The 20,534-nt window shown below is 30.5% G+C and overlaps 2 protein-coding genes across 4 annotated transcripts; both read right to left on the bottom strand.

Annotated features, from left to right (window-relative positions):
• Nucleotides 1-672: 672 nt before the first annotated feature.
• Nucleotides 673-5,194, bottom strand: LOC111307317 (uncharacterized). Of its 3 annotated transcripts, none has more exons than XM_089751641.1 (9): nt 4,987-5,194; nt 4,296-4,744; nt 3,669-4,128; nt 2,345-2,494; nt 2,196-2,253; nt 1,974-2,079; nt 1,785-1,879; nt 1,560-1,688; nt 673-1,243 (listed from the first exon to the last, which is right to left on the bottom strand). In XM_089751641.1, exons 5-9 carry the CDS (start codon nt 2,207-2,209, stop codon nt 1,165-1,167), a joined length of 423 nt encoding a protein of 140 aa, XP_089607767.1. In that variant the 5' UTR covers nt 2,210-2,253; nt 2,345-2,494; nt 3,669-4,128; nt 4,296-4,744; nt 4,987-5,194; the 3' UTR covers nt 673-1,164. The 3 variants fall into 3 exon arrangements, with proteins under 3 accessions (XP_089607767.1, XP_089607766.1, XP_089607765.1); XM_089751640.1 differs by having other exon boundaries at nt 701-1,243; nt 3,669-4,131; XM_089751639.1 differs by lacking the exon at nt 4,296-4,744 and having other exon boundaries at nt 701-1,243; nt 2,196-2,977; nt 3,669-3,789.
• LOC149512611 (uncharacterized) lies at nt 4,105-4,680 on the bottom strand. The gene has a single exon (XM_089751638.1). The coding sequence runs from the start codon at nt 4,678-4,680 to the stop codon at nt 4,246-4,248; it is 435 nt and encodes a 144-aa protein (XP_089607764.1). The 3' UTR covers nt 4,105-4,245.
• Nucleotides 5,195-20,534: the final 15,340 nt, after the last annotated feature.

Raw genomic sequence — 20,534 nt, forward strand, 5'->3', positions numbered from 1 at the left:
GGGAATCCATTTCCAATACAACTTTTGAGAACCTTTCTTTCTGTGCTAGCCATACTCCTTCTCTTGCTGCTATGGCTTTAGCTTCTATACAAGATTTCACACAGATTTCTTTTCCAGTCCCTCCTATCACGATGTTCGATTAACACAAGTGTGGCACGGTTGAATATTTTTACCGTGCCACAATTTTTTTTCTCTTGATCTAAAAGGTTTATTGAAAATCTTTCTTTTCATTACACCCTTTCTTTTCAATTCAGTTCATGTCTCTTTATTTTCCTTGAGGTTATAATAATTATGCAAAAATATTTTTATCACTAAATTTTTATTTTTTATTTTTTTGTTTCCATTTTGATCTTTTATTTAAAAATTTCAAAATAATTTTATTAATTTAATATATAAATAAAATTTTATCATTATACAATAAATTAATAAAATAAAATTTATTATTATATAAATAATTAATAAATAATATATATTAATGTTTTGTTTGAATAAAAATTTATAATTTTAAGTTTTACAAATAATATTAATGTATACATAAAACTACATTATTTCAATAATTAATTTTAATTTTACCACGGTAGCTATATTAACTAACTAGTTGGTATCCTGCACTATGCTGCGGGCTTATTTAAACTATAAACATAAAGTGTTCACCAAAGGCTCAAAAATATTCAAAGGCTATAGCCAAAACAAAGAACCGAGCAGTCAAAATGAGAAGCATTTACTTACTGACCTCAAGAACCAGAAATTCAGATTTCGAGCTTTATTGAAAACCTAAAAATATAAAATATAAAATTTGCTCAAAGTTAAAGAATTTGACTCACTAAGCATGACCATAAAGGTAACAAACTGAAGAGGGGTGTTAATAACACCTGTCAAGATCAACTTTCCATCGAGTTTCAACGATGAAAGGTAAGGCTCAAGAGGGTGAAAAATAGGTACAGTGTCAACAATGTAGTCAAGTGAATCAGCAGCCTTTTGCATCCCTTCAGTGTCAGAGTTGACAAAGTAGTCATCAGCACTAAGATGCTCGAAGGCCTCTATTTTTTTCTTATCAGAAGAGCTTATAACGGTTACATGATGTCTCATTGCTTTTGCTATCTTCACCACCATGTGCCCTACTCCTCCAAATCCTAATATCCCTCCTCTTAAACCACTCCCCAATTAACCAAAGTCATTTAGTGAGCTGTAACAGTCACCCCAGTACATAAGAGCGGTGCCACTTGTTCCGGTGCCATTCCATCTGGGATTTTCACCACAAACATAAAACAGATGACAACAAATAAGTTCATTTACCAAGAAAAAAAAAAACTCCATAAAAGAAAGGCACAGGTTGAAACTAATTTCTCTTGGACTGTTGTATTATTAACTTCTAGATTATATATTTCATGATTAATATGAGACTTAGTTTGGCTTGAAAATTAGCTAAATACTCTATAATCATGCAATTAAGGAACCTGGGAATTGGAGAAAAAAAAAAAGTCATCTTAGCAATGTTTTTATGCAGAACACATAATGTTTATGATTACGATTGATAGTTTTGAACTTATGATCCTTACTTTTGATAAACGACCATGGATCCAGTAAATCCACCTTGTGTGGGTTTGCCATCAGTGTAGACATCATTGCATGACCAAATCTTCTTGTTGCAATATTGTTCATGATCTGTGTTGCATGGCCTGCAGTTTCTGCAACATCCAATAATACAACGAATGCCAACATCTCCTACGCTAAACTTGTCCACAACATAAGTTTATATTTATTCACCACGTAATTACCCAAACCTTATCGATTGATTCGTTGTCTGCTCAACTTCAATTCCATTCATTCCTTCACTGATAGAAACACCACTATTCCCATTTGGAGCAAAACCAGAATCCTGCAAATTAGTGACAAGTAAATGCTTTAAATACAACTGGGAATTCAAAGTTTGTCTCAATTATTTAATTATCATATACTGTCAATTTAGGTACCTCTGACATCAAATAGCTGCTCACATCAGGAGTAAGAGGCAGATTTGCCACCTCGTCTTCATAGAAATCTTCATGTAGTTTTGGTAATACATTCTCATCAAACTCTCTAGATAAAATGTACCATCAGAAATTAGAAATGCAAACATAAGAGGATGATGAGGATAGATACCCATTTATAAAGAATTGAACATTCAAAATTAATGGCTTACTTGAAAAACAAACCTTTGAAATTGCATGCAACATTTCTTGCTACGCAGAGGATTGGAACTGCATTCACTGTCTAATAAAGGAGGGAGAGAATTTGCCAAAAAAATTAGAAAAAAGAAATCATATCTCAATAAGTTGGCTTACCAAAAAGGCATATCATGTACCTCTGCCTGAGGAGCATAATATGGTGCAAATTAAGGAACTACATGAACTCTAGGTTGATCCTTATCCTACCAGACCTTTGAACGGTCATCAATTACCATTGCCATCTATGGATGCACTTGCCATCTCGGAACACCTTTAGCAAAGATTGCCTGAAACTTGCAACAATTATTAAAAAACAAAAGGACATTGAATTTATTAAAGTAGATGGCAAGGTGGGGCTACCATCAAGAAAAGGAGACTACTTACTACAACAGGTTCTTTGTTTGAACCATCAGTTTTCAAATATGCTCATCGAAAATTAAGATTCAACAACTTAGATTCCACAAAATAACATAATTACTTTATGAAGTTTCGTTTTTAGAATGATAAAACATCAAGATCCAACTACAAAAGAAAATATTTAAAATTGTTATACACTTGCCAGATTTGACACAAACAACTCAATCTAGTAGTTGCTTTGAACTTATCAGGTATGCCTCTGGATCAAGAAGTCTCCGCATCTCTAAGGCATAATCTCTTTCAGCCATATTACAAACATATACTTCAAAGCATTTTTGTCATTTTATAGTCAAATAACTTCTCAATTCCTCCCACGCAAGACATAACATCACAAGCACGCTGGTTTCACCAATCTGAACAAGGCAAACTATTCATAAATAAGATAACATACACAGATTCATATTCCAAATAGATTCCATCTATTCATCCCATGCTCTTTAGAAATGTGTGATATTGAGTACTTATCATAATGCCTACATCACAGGATGATAATCAGCTCAGTAAATTCCATGTGACACCTCTTAAAGTCTTAAGTCTTAAATTACATCATAAATCCAGTTGAAACAATTACTACTTAGGGATGCTTGATTTAAGGTGTAATTTCAACCGGATGCTTAATGTTTGTGTAATTTCACTAAGCATCAACTGGATTTGTGCTAAGCAGGAATTGTACACAAATCCAGTTGAATTGCAAAAACCATACGAATTGCACAAACGATTTCCTCATTACCCGTTTAAGGTTTGTGTTGTTTAAGGTCCTAGAGATCCATAGGGATTGTATAAATTGCACAAATAGGTTATGAAATTATACAAATCCAGTTGAATTGTACAAACTCTAAGCAGGAATTGTATAGTCTTAATCCCTATTATCCATTAAGTTTTAAATTACATTTTGTTTACTTGGCATTACCACTATATGAACCTCCTCATCTCAAATCAAAACTGCTGCCAATTAAGAAACCACAGTAAAAAACAATTAATTATATTAAAACACTAAAAATGTAATTAAAGTTTTGAATAAAAAAATGAAAGAAATTAAAGAACCTTGAATTCATAAAAGCAAGAGGCATGGAGGTGAATCAAATGCGGTTGTTCAACCAGAGAAGAGGATTTGAGCTTGCAACGAAAGGGCAATGAGGAAATCAGATGGAGAATTGAGAGAGGCCTGCATCATTTGATTGTTAAATTGCAATGAAAACAAAACAATCGAATACATACCACCCCCAATTATTAATCCAAAACAAATAAAACACAGTTTAACATTCATATTGTCCTGTCTAAGCTGTGACACATCCTGGTTCAGTCTTTCAACATGGAACTTTAGCTAATTGGATTCTAGTTCCATGCTCAGCAAATGCCAACGAAAAGCCTCTAACTTCTCATCTTTCAATCTCATTTGTTCTGCAAAGGCATCCAGTTTCAAAAGGTGTCGCTTCTCAATTACAGTTTCATACTTTTTTGCTGCTGCTCAAACCCAACCCCAATCTCTTGACATCAACTGTCACTACTTCAAATGCAAGGACAGAAAAAGAATAAAAACACAAAACAAGAAAAGAAAATCTAATACAAAAATGATAACGATCTTAACACAGTAAGCGTTCGACTGGATCCCATATACTATTCATACACAATGCTTGGTGATCAAGAGAATTATAAAGAAATTGTTCTTACCCAAGCCCTTACCCCCTTCCGGAGAATGATAATCAGGAAGAGGAGAAAAGACTTCTGGATCTGTTTTCAACTCTGAATAGTCATATTCCAAAATAATATCAGTCGGCTGTAATCTGATTTTACCAGAGTTTGACAACTCTTCGACACCCAAGGAAACATCCAATTTTGAAACGGTTTGTTTAGCAAAAATAGACTCCAATGAATGTCTCTCATGTCTAGACTCAGAGACTGCCCACCACCTTTCTGTTTCTAGTTCAGCTTGCTTCTTCTTTGCCTTTGATACTTTAATCTCCTTCAAAGGCAACTGCTTCTCTGTCGTATACAACTTAGATTTCCTTAGCATTACGGACAAAATCTTCTCTTTCTGCTCCAAATCCTTGCACATTTTTGTAACTTCTAAGGACAATTTTTGCGCCAACAAAATTGACTTCGCTCAACCTCGAACCATCCTTATTCAAGTTATTCCAAGAGTCATCACTATTTTTAAATGCGCAATTGCCAGATTCGTTCTTAATTAAAACATGCAACCGCAGAAAACTTGAATATAAAAACTTCCAGAAACATTCTTTGTTCTCAATTAAAACATGCAATTTGATTTTTGGGCAACACATGCATATATATAGAAGTATTTTTTGTTCTAAATTAAAACATGCAACCACAAAAATGGAGGGACATCAACTATCAAGCTTACCAATTCTAAAGAACAGCATGCATGGTTGCTGTTGTGAAGGTCCAAGAAGGAAATATTACCAAATGGAGACTTTAACTGGAGATTGAAATTTGAATGATTGGAGATTAAAATTTGAAACAACTGTTTGAGTTGAGGAGAGAAGGAAAGAAGGAAAAGGTGGTGAAGAACCGACTATAATAGCATCAATGCCCATTGTCGACCTAAACATGAATCAAGAAAGAAAAAGACGCCTTTTAAAAACTTCTTCCAATTGATTGTTTGTCTAAATCTATCCTCTCTTTTTCTCTTTTTGACATTGAGTACGTGTACTTACAATTGGAGTCGGGGTCTCCTTTTATTATAAGTAACAGATTTGACTGCTTTTAATTTTCTTAAGAGCCGCTCCCAACGCCCAAGAGGGCCCTAAGTCTTTGACAACCAGTGACGAGATTTAGGAAGACAATTCGACACTAATCTTAATTTCAGCTTTCCCTGGCAACGTTGGTGTCTGAGTCTACTGTAATTAACCTATTAACGTCATCGTAATCAGCATCACTGTCTCCCTCCTTCATTGCACGTGCACGAACCAAATAGAAAAAGTTGAGAAAAAACATTAGAAAATGTTCTCAGAAGAAACGGTGTTCTCCACATGCTAAGAGAAGTGGGAGGGATTTGAGCTTATCCGTTACCCTTACTGTAGCAGTTAAAGTTCAAGTTCAAGCCCCGTACCCCCACTCAGCCTCAAAAACATAAAAGTGAACTCATTTACAAATAAATACGGAAAAGATTTATGTATAAAGATTTTTATAAGCTAAACTTAAGAATTTACAAGTAGAAAATGGTGGATTAAAGAGAGAAAGAGAAGAGAGAAGAAAAAGAATAGAATGCCAAAAGAATGCTTAAAACTAATTACAATAAAGGTTTAAATAGAAAAATTTTGAATAGTAATTATGTACAGTTTCTGTTATAGTGTATAGTAAAATTTTATCTAAAGTATTGTTACAGTGATTTCGATGATAGGTTTCTATCTTTTTCTGTTACAGTGATTGTTACAGTTGACTCCTATAATTTTTTTTTTGTCTGCTAGTCTCTAAAGCTGAGTGAACTTATTATTTTGTATCGGCAGTTAGCTTATCTTTGTTTGGAATATGCATAGTAATTATCCTTCCATAATATTGTTTATGTTATAGAGTTTTTCGTCCAGTGCATTAAGAGATTGGGACGATAGAGGAGATCTAAAATGTGATTTGTTCCATATTTACCATCCTTCTTGGTACTAGTATAGTAATTATGTGGGATGATCTAGATCTTTCATGGTAGATAATTTTTCCAGTAGCTGGATTACTTCTGGTTCATTTTGAATGTCCAGATCTTCATGTGGTTCAATAAATCTAAGGACAAAAATTTGTCTGACATCTGTCCAGCAGGCTATTTCAAGGTAATCTGGTTTTGTAGCTAAATGGAGAAAGAATTTTTCTTTTTCCATTAGGTCAATTCCTGTTTGAAAATGATAACTGTTTGAGTTTAAATATTTAGTGATGGTTTTGTTTAAATCATCTGGGAAATCGATATGCTCTGTTGGTGGATCAAGGACGGTAAGCGATTGTAGAAAATGTCCATCGGATATTCTATCAAATTCTCATATTTGATATGGTTGGTAAAATCTTTCTCTTTGAAAGGAACCCAAAAGATTGTATATAGTAAAATGGATGTAATAAAAATGTTTTGAACATTTTATACATCCGTAAAAGTGATGCTTTATAAAAACAGAAAAATCTTTTAAAAGATGAAAAGAAAAGTTTTGTACAGTAATTTGTCCGACTAAACCAAGTTCAATGGTTTTTACATCAAAAGTTTCATGATCGAGTTAAAATTTAATTTTCGGTATAAATTCACCGAGTGCAATATTATACATATAAGTAGAAGTATAATAATAATAAAAAAAATTTATCAACAATTTTTTGCTAACTGTAGAATAGAAGAATTAATTTACTGAAATAATTTCTTGGTTAAGAATACCGTAGCTTTTTTAAAAAGAAGGATTCTTATAAGCTTGTTTAGCTTAGAGGAATTATAATTCTTTTTTTCAAGATATTCAGATAAATTCAAAAAATTATTTATCTCTTGAATATTGTACTGATTTTTTTCCAAAGCAAAGAAATCAATATCTTGTTATTTTAGCAGATTTGTTGATAGAAGGCTTTGAAAATTTATTTTTTTAAAACTCTGAAATTCTTTAACCTGGTTGACTAAGAATTCAGCTAATTTGGTCATTCCTTTTCGAAAGCTAGATTTATTTTCTGAGAGATGGGATTTCCAAACATTGTTTAACAAACTGTAGACTTATGGTTCAAGTCAAGGTTATAAAAATTTTTGATCTCTGGGTTAGAGAGTTTTGTTCTTTTAAGCAGTTGTTTTGCTGAAGAAACTATTTGAGAGTAACTCATGGGTGTCCATTCATTTTGATCTTGAGTGAATTGAGAGAATTCTGATTGAATCCTCATGAAAGGAGGTCTGTAAAGTAGTTATTGGTAGAGATATAATCTTTGGTTAGGATTATTGTAAAAACTAAATCCTGGGTTAGGATTTGTAGAGAAAACATGGGGTCTTGGAGAAGTAGAAGAAGATGAAGGCTTTTTACCTGTTTTCTTCTTGATTGTTCTCCATTCTTTTGTATCTTGGAGAAGTTGTTTTCCTCGATCCATTGGGTCGGCTCAAATAGTCTGCTAAGAGGTTTTTGTCTCCGTTGATGAACTCTACCTGAAAATGATATTGATAAAAAAATTGTACCACCTAATATGCCTGGGATTATCATAAAGCTTTTTATTTTAAAGGAAGTTTCTTACTGATTGGTTATCTGTTCGGATAACAAAGATCTTAGGGGCTAAATAGATGTGAAATCATTGTACACCATTTTTTATGGCTAATAATTCTTTTTCAAAGATAATATAATTTATTTCATTCGGTTTGAATTTACTGAAATTGTAGCCAAAAATCAATTAATCTTTTTTATAAAGATTTTTTACTTTAAGGACACATCCCCAATGTTCTTCACTGGCATTTATCTTTAAAATCAATAGGCCACCTTGTTTAGGTAGAAAAAGCTTTGGAATATAGGTTAGCTCTGATTTAATTTGTTTGACAATATTAGAGTCTGTTGGTGTCCAGACAAAATCATTATCTTTATGCAATTTACGCAAAAAGATAGCTTTCTTTTTTAGAAAAGTTTTTGAAAAATTACCTGCCATAATTAAGTATACCTAACAGCTATTGTAGCTGTTTGACATTATCCAGTTGTTCTGAAAACTTCTTGATCTTCGAGATAATGTGATCCTGCAATGTTAGTCCATTTGTAGATAAGTTGAGACCAATAAATTCTATGTCAATTTTTTCAAGTTCTACCTTTTTGGGACTCAAAATAATACCATGTAAAATAAATTCTTGAGCGATAATGTTCAGGTATTTCCTATGCTCATCCAAAGTATTAGAAAATACTAAAATATCATCTATATAAACACAATAAAATTATTTTATGTTTACTGAAAATATTATCCATCCAACGCTGAAAGATTTGAAGGGCATTGCATAGACCGAAAGGCATAACAGTCCATTGGTAGTGGCCTGTTAGTGCACTAAAAGCAATTAAAGATTTGGATAAATCTGTAAGCATGATTTGCCAAAAGCCAGATTTACAATCAAATTTAGAAAAAAATTTAGCATTTTTAGCTAAATTTATCAAAACATCTATTCGAAGAATAAAATAGCCATCAAAAATAAGATTTTGATTTAATTTCTTATAATTGATAACCATTCGGGGTTTACCTCTTTTAATTTCAGAATGGTTTCTTACCAAAAAAGCTGGACTAGAGAGAGGGCTGGTAGTTGGTTATATCAGACCTCTGTCGAGTAATTTTGAAATTTGAAGTTCGAATTCATCTATATCCTACTTGGTATAGATCATGGGTTTTACTCTGATAATCTCTTTTGGATCATGAAGAGTAAGTTCACAGTATCTTGGACTTTGTTTCCAAAGCTTCAATGGGTCTTCACTGAAGTTTTTCTATTCCATGCTGAGTGGATTATCTCCTGCAAATATAAAAATTTGAGCATTATCTGTATTACCTGTATGGCATATACTGTTTGCTTGTCGAAGGTTTCTATACTGTTTATACTGTGAAAACCTAAAAAAAGAACTTTGATAAGGAGTATAAAAAGATTGATTACTAGTTATGCTTTTTATATCATCATTTTGTTAATGATCAAAAGCATTAGTAGGGGGTAAAACCAGATTGGGATTAAAACTGGTTGATGCATATAGATTTTTGAAGTAAAGATTTTTTTCTGATGAGAAAAATTCTAAACTTGGTACTTTTTGTTTTTCAGAAATAGTAGAGATATCTTCGAGACACCATTCTTTTAGGATAGATAAGTCTGCGATGTTAACCAATTTTGGTTTGATTTTTGAATCAAAACTATTCGGTTCAAAAATCTCAATAATACTGGAATCTATCGATTTGATAAAAGTATTTGTAGTATTTGTAAATTCATAAACTATTGATAAGTTGATTGAAAGGTCATGCAAATTAGATTCAATATCATAATTGGTTATTTTGATATGAAGACACAAACATTTTTCAATGTTTTAGTCAAAAATAGAAATAAAATAGTTTGGTTTAACTTTAAATAAAATTACTCATGCTGCTAAATTAGATTGGATTCCACCAATTACAACATTAGCAAGATTTTTAAAACGGTTATCCATTAAAACAGCTATGATGGGAAAATCTTTTGTAGATAAAAATAGTGGTTTAATGGTGATCAAAATCATACCTATAGGGTTGTATTTGAACTTTAGATATTTAGAAAGAAAATAGTTTTTTTTTTTTTAGTAAAAAGATGAATTTCTACCGATCCTTATTTAGAATCATTAGCAACTGTATCACCAGATAGTTTTTCTATATAGCGCTTATACCAGAGTTGGAATTTTTTAAATCAACTTGTTTTGTAAATCTGATCTGGTTTGATGAATTGTAATTATTTGATTTTTTCTTTAGAAATAGAATGAGTTTTTCTCATAATATTTTTGAGTTTAAGCATACCTTCGCCTTCAGTAATTGTTGTACCTGCTGAAGAGGCAACTGAAACATTATCTTGGTTAGATTTAGTATTCAGCATAAAAAGAAAATCAGATTCATCGTTAGAAGAACTGTAATCAATTTCTGAAAAACTTCATAATAGACTTCTTCGTCAGACAATTCATCTGTAAAAAAAATTTGAAGAAAATTTTCATTAAGTTTTTTGATCATTTTCTTAGCACTTTTCCCTTTATTAGGGCAATTGTTTGCATAGTGACTTTCTTGACCACAAAGAAAATATTTGCATCTTTTAGAAGATTTTTTCTTTTTTATAACAACAAATTTACCTTTTTTAAGTTTAAAAGTTGTAGTGGGTTTCCACTTTTTTCAAAGATATTTTTGTTTTTTCTTAAAACGATTTTTCTTTAAGAAAGATTGTTTATTGCAACCAAATTCAAATTCATTTACTAAAATCTTTGTACATTGTTTATACGAAAGTTTGGACCTTACCTACTTAGCAGCTTTTTGCTTGAGGCAATATTCTGTGATTTGAGTCTAAACATAGTGTATTCTATATCCAAGAGTATCATAGAGTTCGATACTGGGATTTGAAGCATAAACTATTTTGAGTTTTAACTCTAAATAAACAGGATAATTTTGTAAACATAATTCATCCCATGGTGAGGGAAGTTTGAGAAAATACTATTGTAACCAAAACTTTGAATGTTTTTCATCCAATTTTTGATATTCAAAAAGATATCTTTTAGAGAAATCAACAAGATATCTTTTAGAGAAATCAACAAGATTTCGAATAGCACATAGTTTTAATTTTGATAAAGTAAATTGAGCTTCTTGAGTGGGATCCAGAGATTCTGTGCTTTCACAAAACTCATTTTTCAAGATTTGGGCTAAATCTTTTAGTAATTGAGGAATATTTCTTGCGGCTAATAACGTTGATTTTTGCTGTTCTCTGAAGGTTGTTGTTTTTCATTTTTTGAGAAATTATAGGACATCACCTTGCCATGTGCCACAAAAGTAATTAAGAAATTGTTCTTTGTTCCATTGCTCCTTGTAACCTGTGACAACAATAGACATAGATTGTGCCCAATTGTCTATGATTTTTTTATAGTCTTTGAGAGGAACTTTGGTTAAATTCAAATAAGAACCATATTGAAAAACTGTTCGTTTGTTTAGCAAATCAATGACAAGGTTTTGATCTTAACCTGACTTGTTTTGGCCAGATTCAGATGTTTGTTTTATCTCATCCTTGTTTAGGTGAGAATATTTTTCTTTCAAATGAGGAAGGTGTTGATCCATTATATCCGGATCTAGCAAATCTGAAAATCTTAAAGTATCATCAATATCTAGGTTAGATATTACAAATGATTTTCTCTTCCCACGCTCTTCTAGTTGAAGGATAAGAATTTGACTTGGTTCTGGATTTGGTTGATCATCAGAACTATCAGTGTCATCTGATGTGGTTTCATCTGATGAAACTGGTTTATCCTTGACTATTGGATTAGTAGTAAGAATCTCAAAATTATCTGCTACTAAATTATCATTTGCTTCTTCACCACAGACACTGGTTGTGCCATAGTTAAGCATATAATGATAATTATACTTAATAAAAAATCTTTTTTGTTCTTCATAAAAAGTCTTTATAGCTTGAAGATAATCAATCTGTTGTTACAGATCTTCAGTTTTTTTCATTTTAGACTTAAAATTTTCAATAATATATTTATAAGAGTCGAAATCAAGTTTTTCTTGTTTCTCCTTTACTAAGGAAGATGAAGGTTTTTCATCATTCATCATAACATTACCATAATAAAAAAGTCCAAAGTCTATAAATGTATATGAAGGAACATGTCTTTGGTCTATCTTTTCTACAAGCAAATTTACTTTATCTTCTATATTATCAATTTTTAAAAAAAGTTTATGAAAGAAAAAAGAAGTTAAATCTATTAAACCATTTACAGTTCTACTTATGCTAATATTACTAGATTCACACTTAGGATCTATATGTAAATCATGATTATAAGACTTATCTTTACAGATACAAGTATTTTTCTCATAAGTTTCCATGTTTCTGATGCTTAAAACCGGTGTGTTATTCTGAAAATGCTAGCAAACAAGGTAACCTAAGCCACAAACGCCAGCAAACAACTCAAATATGCATGTATGAGCTTTAAAACAAAGAGCTTAAGAAGAAGATGCAAGTAAAAGGAAAGAAAATCTTACAAGATTAAGTCAGGTTAAGATCGAAACCCCTGTCATAGATTTATTAAACAAACGAACGATTTCTCAATGCGATACTTATTTGGATTTAACCAAAGTCCTTCTCAAGACTATGGAAAAACCATAGATGATTGGGCACAATCTATGTCTATTATTGTCACAGGTTACAAAAAGTAATGGAACAAAGAACGATTTCTCCAACATATATGTTAAAATAGTAAGATATTGATTTTTCTATTTAAACCTTTGCTGTAATTAGTTTTAGGCATTCTTTTGGCATTCTACTATTTTTTTTCTCTCTTATCTTTCTTTCTTTAATCCATAATCCTCTACTTGTAAATTCTTAAGTTTAGCTTGTAAAAGCCTTTATACATAGATCTTTTTCACATCCCCTTGTAAATGGTATCAGAGCTTTAGGCTTGTATAAAGATTTACTAAGCTTGTATTACAGATTCAACAATAACGATCTACTTATTATTCATCTTGTAAAATTTTCTTTCCTTTTACTTGTATCTTCTTCTTAAGCTCTTTGTTTCAAAGCTCATACGTGCATATCTGAGTTGTTTGTTGGTGTTTGTGGCTTGAGTTACCTTGTTTGCTAGTGTTTTTAGAATAGTACACCGATTTTAAGCACCAGAAACATGGAAATTTATGAAAAAAATACTTGTATTTGTAAAGATAAGTCTTATAATCATGATTTGCATATAGATCTTAAGTATGAATCTAGTAATATTAGCATAAGTAGAACTGTAAATGATTTAATAGATTTAATTTCTTCTTTCTTTCATAAACTTTTTGTAAAAATAGATAATATAGAAGATAAATTAGATTTGCTTATAGAAAAGATAGACCAAATACATGTTCCTCCAGATACATCTACAGACTTTGGACCTCTTTGTTATGGTAATGTTATGATGAATGATGAAAATCCTTCATCTTTCTTGGCAAAGAAAAAATAAGAAAAACTTGATTTCGACTCTTATAAATATATTATTAAAAATTTTAAGTCTGAAAAAGAAAAAAGTAAATATCCGTAACAACGAATTGATTATCTTCAAGCTATAAAGACTCTTTATGAAGAACATAAAGGAGTCTTTATTAAGTATAATTATCATTATATGCTTAACTATAGCACAACCAGTGTCTGTGGTGAATAAGCAAATGATAATTTAATAGTTGATAATTTTGAGATTCTTGCTACTAACCCAATAGTCAATGATGAACCAGTTTCATCAGATGAAACCACATCAGATGATACTAATAGTTCTGATGATCAACCAAAACTAGAACTAAGTCAAATTCTTATTTCTTAACCAGAGGAGCTTGGGAAAAGAAAAGCCTCTGCAATATCTAACCTAGATATTGATGATACTTTAAGATTTTCAGATTTGCTAGATCTAGATATAATGGATCAACATCTTCCTCATTTGAAAGAAAAATATTCTCACATAAACAAAGATGAGATAAAATAAACATCTGAATCTGATCAAACAAGTTAGGTTAAGATCAAAACCCCTGTCATCAATTCGCTAAACAAACAAACGGTTTCTCAATGCGATACTTATTTGGATTTAACCAAAGTCTCTTTCAAAGACTATGAAAAAACCATAGATGATTAAACATAATCTATGTCTATTGTTGTCACAGGTTACAAGGAGCAATGGAACAAAAAAGGATTCCTCAACTACTTTTATAGCACATGACAAGGTGATGTCTTGTAATGTCTCAAAAAATGAGAAACAATAGCAAAAATCAATGTTGTTAGCCGCAGGAAATATTCCTCAATTACTAAAAATTTAACCCAAATCATGAAAAATGAGTTTGTGGAAGAATAGAATCTTTAGATCCCACTTAAAAAGCTCAATTTATTTTATCAAAATTAAAACTATGTGATATTCAAAATCTTGATGATTTTCTCTAAAAAAATACCTTTCTGAATATAAAAAATTAGATGAAAAACATTCAAAGTTTTGGTTATCACTTACAAACAGGAATTGACCTAATGGAAAAAATAAAATTCTTTCTCCATTTAGCTACAAAACCTGATTACCTCAAAATAGCCTGCTGGACAAATGGCAGATGAATTTTTATCCTTAGATTTATTGAACCACATGAAGATCTAGACATTTAAAATGAACTAGAAGCAATTCAGTTACTGAAAAAATTATCTACCATGAAAGATCTAGATCATTCCACAAAATTACTATACCAGTACCAAAAAGGATGGCAAATGTGAAACAAATCACATTCTGGATCTCCTTCATCGCCTTAGTCTCTTAATGCACTGATGAAAAACTCTATAATATAAACAATATTATGGAAGGATAATTACTGTGCATATTCCAAACAAGGATAAGCCAATTACCGACATAAAACAGCAAGTTCACTTGGCTCCCGAGACTAGTAGACAGAAAAAACTATAGCAGATAGAAAAAATATCACTGTAGCAGTCACTGTAGTAGAAAAAGATAAAGACCTATCATCGAAATCATTGTAGCAGGTCACTATAGCAGTACTGTAGATAAAAATTCTATTGTACACTGTAGCGAAAATGGTACATAGTCACTATTTAGAATTTTTCTATTTAAACCTTTGCTGTAATTAGTTTTAGGCATTTTTTTGGCATTCTACTTTTTTTTCTCTCTTATCTTTCTCTCTTTAATCCACCATCCTCTACTTGTAAATTCTTAAGTTTAGCTTGTAAAAACCTTTATACATAGATCTTTTTCGCATCCCTTTGTAAATGGTATCAGAGCTTTAGGCTTGTAAAAAAGTTTGCTAGCTTGTATTATAGATTCAGTAATAATGATCTATTTGTGATTCATCTTGTAAGATTTTTTCTCTTTTTACTTGCATCTTCTTCTTAAGTTCTTTGTTTCAAAGCTCATACGTGCATATCTGAGTTGTTTGCTGGCGTTTGTGGCTTGAGTTTCCTTGTTTGCTAGTGTTTTCAAAACAGTACACCGATTTTAGGCACCAAAAATATAAAAACTTATGAAAAAAATACTTATATCTATAAAGATAAGTCTTATATTCATGATTTGCATATATATCCTAAATATGAATCTAGTAATATTAGCATATGTAGAATTGTAAATGGTTTAATAAATTTAACTTCTTTTTTCTTTCATAAACTTTATGTAAAAATGGATAATATAGAAGATAAAGTATATTTGTTTGTAAAAAAGATAGACCAAAGACATGTTCCTTTAGATACATCTATAGACTTTGGACCTCTTTTATTATGGTAATGTTATGATGAATGATGAAAAACCTTCATCTTCCTTAGCAAAGGAGAAATAAAAAAAAACTTGATTTCGACTCTTATAAATATATTATTGAAAATTTTAAGTCTAAAATAAAAAAAATTGAAGATTCGTAACAACAGATTGATTATCTTTAAGCTATAGAGACTCTTTATGAAGAACATAAAGGACTCTTTATTAAGTATAATTATCATTATATGCTTAACTATGACATAACTAGTATCTGTGGTGAAGAAGCAAATGATAATTTAGTAGTTGATAATTTTGAGATTCTTGCTACTAACCCAGTAGTCAAAGATGAACCAGTTTCATCAGATGAAACCATATCAGATGACACTGATAGTTCTGATGATCAACTAGATCCAGAACCAAGTCAAATTCCTATCCCTAAACCAGAAGAACGTAGGAAAAGAAAAGCATCTACAATATCTAACCCAGATATTGATGATACTTTAAGATTTTTAGATTTGCTAGATCTAGATATAATGGATCAACATCTTCCTCATTTGAAAGAAAAAAATTCTCACCTAAACAAGGATGAGATAAAACAAACATCTGAATCTAACTAAACAAGTTAGGTTAAGATCGAAACTCCTATCATCGATTCATTAAACAAACGAACGGTTTCTCAAAGCGGTACTTATTTGGATTTAACCAAAGTCCAACTCAAAGACTATAGAAAAATCATAAACAATTGGGCATAATCTATGTCTATTGTTGTCACAGGTTACAAGAAGCAATGGAACAAAAAATGATTCTTCAACTACTTTTATGGCACATGGCAAGGTTATGTCCTACAATTTCTCAAAAAATAAGAAACAACCCTTGGAGAATAGTAAAAATCAACGTTGTTAGCCACAAAAAATATTCCTTAATTACTAAAAGATTTAATCCAAATCTTGAAAAATGAGTTTTGTGGAAGCACAAAATCTCTGGATCCCACTCAAGAAGCTCAATTTATTTTATCAAAATTAAAACTATGTGATATTCAAAATCTTGATGATTTCTCTAAAAAATATCTTTTTAAATATAAAAAATTGGATGAAAAACATTCAAAGTTTTGGTTACAATAGTATTTTTTCAAACTTCCCTCACCATAAGATAAATTATGTTCACAAAATTATCCTGTTTATTTAGAGTTAAAACTCAAAATAGTTCATGCTTCAAATCTCAATATCGAACTCTATGATACTTTTGGATGTAGAATACGCTACGTTCAAATTTAGATTACAGAATATTACCTCAAGCAAAAAACTGCTAAGCAAGTAAAGTCCAAACTTTCGTATAAACAATGTACAAAGATTTTTGGAAAATGAATTTGAATTTGGTTGTAATAAACAATATTTCTCAATGAAAAATCATTTTAAGAAAAAACAAAAATATCTTTGGAAAAAGTGGAAACCCACTACAACTTTTAAACCTAAAAAAGGTAAATTTGTTGTCAAAAAGAAGAAAAAATCTTCTAAAACATACAAATATATTTTTTGTGATAAAAAAGGTCACTTTGCAAACAATTGCCCTAACAAAGGGAAAAGTGCTAAGAAAATGATAAAAAAACTTAATGAAAATTTTCTTCAAATTTCTTTTGCAAATGAATTGTCTGACAAAGAAATCTATTATGAAGTTTTTCAAAAACTGATTATAGTTCTTCTGACGATGAATCTGATTTTATTTTTATGCTGAATATTGAATCTAATCAAGATAATGTTTCAAGTTGCCTTTTTAGTAGGTACAACAATTACTGAAGGCGAAGGTATGCTTAAACTAAAAAATATTATGAGAAAAACTCATTCTATTTTTGAAAAAAAAAATCAAAGAATTACAACTCATCAAACTAGATAAGATTTACAAAACAAGTTGGTTTAAAAAATTCCAACCTTGGTATAAACACCATATAAAAAATCTATCTGGTGATACAGTTGCTAAAGATTCTAAATAAGGATCAGTAGAAAATTTTCTTTTTACTAAAAAGAAAATAAACCATTTTCTTTCTAAATATCCAAAGGTCAAATACATCCACATAGGTATGATTTTGATCACCATTAAACCACTATTTTTATCTATAAAAGAAATTCCAATCATAGCTGTTTTAATGGATAACCATTTTAAAAATTCTGCAATGTTGTAATTGGTGAATCCAATCCAATTTAGCAGCATGAGTAATTTTATTTAAAGTTAAACCAAACTATTTTATTTCTATTTTTGACGAAAACATTGCAAAATGTTTATCTTCTTATCAAAATAACCAATTATGATATTGAATCTAATTTGCATGACCTTTCAATCAACTGGTTAGCAGTTTATGAATTTACAAATACTACAAATACTTCTATCAAACCGATGATTGCAATATTATTGAGATTTTTTAACCGAATAGTTTTGATTTAGAAATCAAACCAAAATTGGTTAACATTGCAGACTTATCTATCCCAAAAGGATGGTGTCTCGAAGATATCTCTACTACTTCTGAAAAACAGAAAGTACCAAGTTTAGAATTTTTCTTATCAGGAAAAAATCTTTATTTCAAAAATTCACATGTATCAACCAGTTTTAATCCTAATCTGGTTTTACCCCCTACTAATACTTTTGATCATCAACAAGATGATGATATAGAGAGTATAACTTCTAATCAATCTTTTTGTACTCCTTATCGAAGTTCTTTTTCAAGTTTACACAATACAAACAGTACAGAAACCCTCCGACGAGCAAATAGTATGTGCCATACAGGTAATACAGATAATGCTCAAATTCTTATATTTGCATGAAATAATCCATCTCAGCCTGAAACAGGTGATAACCAATCCTTTTATCATTCTGTTTATTCTGTTTTAAATTCACACACTTTTTTTTTTCTAGAAACACTAACAATGAAGAAATCAAAATGTTTCCAGAACAACTGGATAATGTAAAACAGCTACAACAGCTACAACAGCTGTTAGGTATAGTTAATTATGGCAAGTAATTTTTTAAAAATTTTTCTAAAAAAAAAGATATATTTTGCGTAAATTACGTAAAGATAATGATTTTGTTTGGACACTAACCGACTCTAATATTATCAAACAAATCAAATCAGAGCTAACCTATATTCCAAAGGTTTATCTACCTAAACAAGGTGACCTATTGATTTAGAGATAGATGCCAGTGAAGAACATTAGGGATGTGTTCTTAAAGCAAAAAATCTTCATAAAAAAGATGAATTAATTTGTGGCTACAATTTTGGTAAATTCAAATCGAATGAAATAAATTATACTATCTTTGAAAAAGAATTATTAACCATAAAAAATGGTGTACATCGATTTCACATCTATTTAGCCCCTAAGATCTTTGTTATTCGAATAGATAACCAAGCAGTAAGAAACTTCCTTCAAAATAAAAAGCTTTCTAATAGTCCCAGGCGTATTTGATGGTACAATTTTCTTTGTTAATATCATTTTCAGGTAGAGTTCATCAACAGAGACAAAAACCTCTTAACATACTATCTGAGTCGATCCAATGGATCGAGGAAAACAACCTCTCCAGGATACAGGAGAATGGAGAACAATAAAAAAAAAACAGGTAAAAAGCCTTAATCTTCTTCTACTTCTCCAAGAGCCCCTGTTTTCTCTACAAATCCTAACCCAAGATTTAGTTTTTACAATAATCCTAACCAAGGATTATATCTTTACCAATAACCATTTTACAGACCTCATTTCATGAAGATTCAGCTAGAATTCTTTCAATTCGCTCAAGATCCAAATGAATGGATACTTATGAGTTACTCTCAAATAGTTTCTTTAGCAGAACAACTGCTTGAAAGAACAAAACTCTCTAACCCAAAGATCAAAGATTTTTATAACCCTGAACTTGAACCACAAGTTTACAGTTTGTTAAACAATGTTTGAAAATCTTATCTCTCAGAAAACAAATCCAACTTTCGAAAAGGAATGACTAAATTAGCTGAATTCTTAGTCAACCAAGCTAAAGAATTACAGAGTTTTAAAGAAATAGCTTTCTAAAGCCTTCTATCAACAAATCTGCTAAAACAACAAGATATTGATTTCTTTGCTTTGAAAGAAAATCAATACAGTATTCACGAGATAAACAATTTCTTGACTTTATGTGAATATCTTGAAAAAGAGAATTATAATTCTTCTAAGCTAAACAAGCTTAAGAGAATCTCTTTTTTTTTTGAAAAAGTTACGGTATTCCTAACTAAGGAATTGTTCCAGTAAATTAATTCTTCTATTCTACAGTCAACAGAAAAACTGTTGATAGAAAATTTTTTTGATTATTATACTTCTACTTATATGTATAATACTGCACTTGGTGAATTTATACCAAAAATCAACTTTTGACTCGATCATGAAACCTTTGATGTAAAAAGTATTGAACTTTGTTTAGTCAGACAAATTACTGTATAAAACTTTTCTTTTCATCTTTTAAAATATTTCTCTACTTTTATAAAGCATCATTTTTACGGATGTATAAAATGGTCAAAATATTTTTATTACATCCATTTTACTATATACAGTCTTTTGGGTACCTTTCCAAGAGAAAGATTTTATCAACCATATCAAATATGAGAATTTGATAAAATATCTGGTGGATATTTTCTACAACCCCTTACCATACTTGATCCATCAACAGACCATATCGATTTTTCAGAAGATTTAAACAAAATCATCACTAAATATTCAAACCCAAACAGTTATCACTTCCAAACAGGAATTGACCTAATGGAAAAAATAAAATTCTTTCTCCATTTAGCTACAAAATTAGATTACCCTAAAATAGCCTGCTGGACAGATGGTAGATGAATTTTTATCCTTAGATTTATTAAACCACATGAAGATCTGGACATTCAAAATGAACCAGAAGCAATCTAGCTACTGAAAAAATTATCTACCATGGAAAATCTAGGTCATTCCATAAAATTACTATACCAGTACCAAGAAGGATGGTAAATGTGAAACAAATCACATTCTAGATCTCCTTCATCGCCCTAGTCTTTTAA

Source organism: Durio zibethinus, chromosome 22, assembly GCF_047325235.1.
Source record: "Durio zibethinus cultivar Kanyao isolate XHJ-2024 chromosome 22, ASM4732523v1, whole genome shotgun sequence".
In the NCBI taxonomy this organism is placed as follows: Eukaryota; Viridiplantae; Streptophyta; class Magnoliopsida; order Malvales; family Malvaceae; genus Durio; species Durio zibethinus.

Coding starts and splice junctions, on each gene's coding strand:
- LOC149512611 (XM_089751638.1), bottom strand. CDS start 4,680: ATGTGCAAGGATTTGGAGCAGAAAGAGAAGATTTTGTCCGTAATGCTA.
- LOC111307317 (XM_089751641.1), bottom strand. Junction 1,689..1,784: donor ACAACGAATCAATCGATAAG/GTTTGGGTAATT, acceptor TGGATGTTGCAG/AAACTGCAGGCCATGCAACA. Junction 1,244..1,559: donor TCCATGGTCGTTTATCAAAA/GTAAGGATCATA, acceptor TGAAAATCCCAG/ATGGAATGGCACCGGAACAA.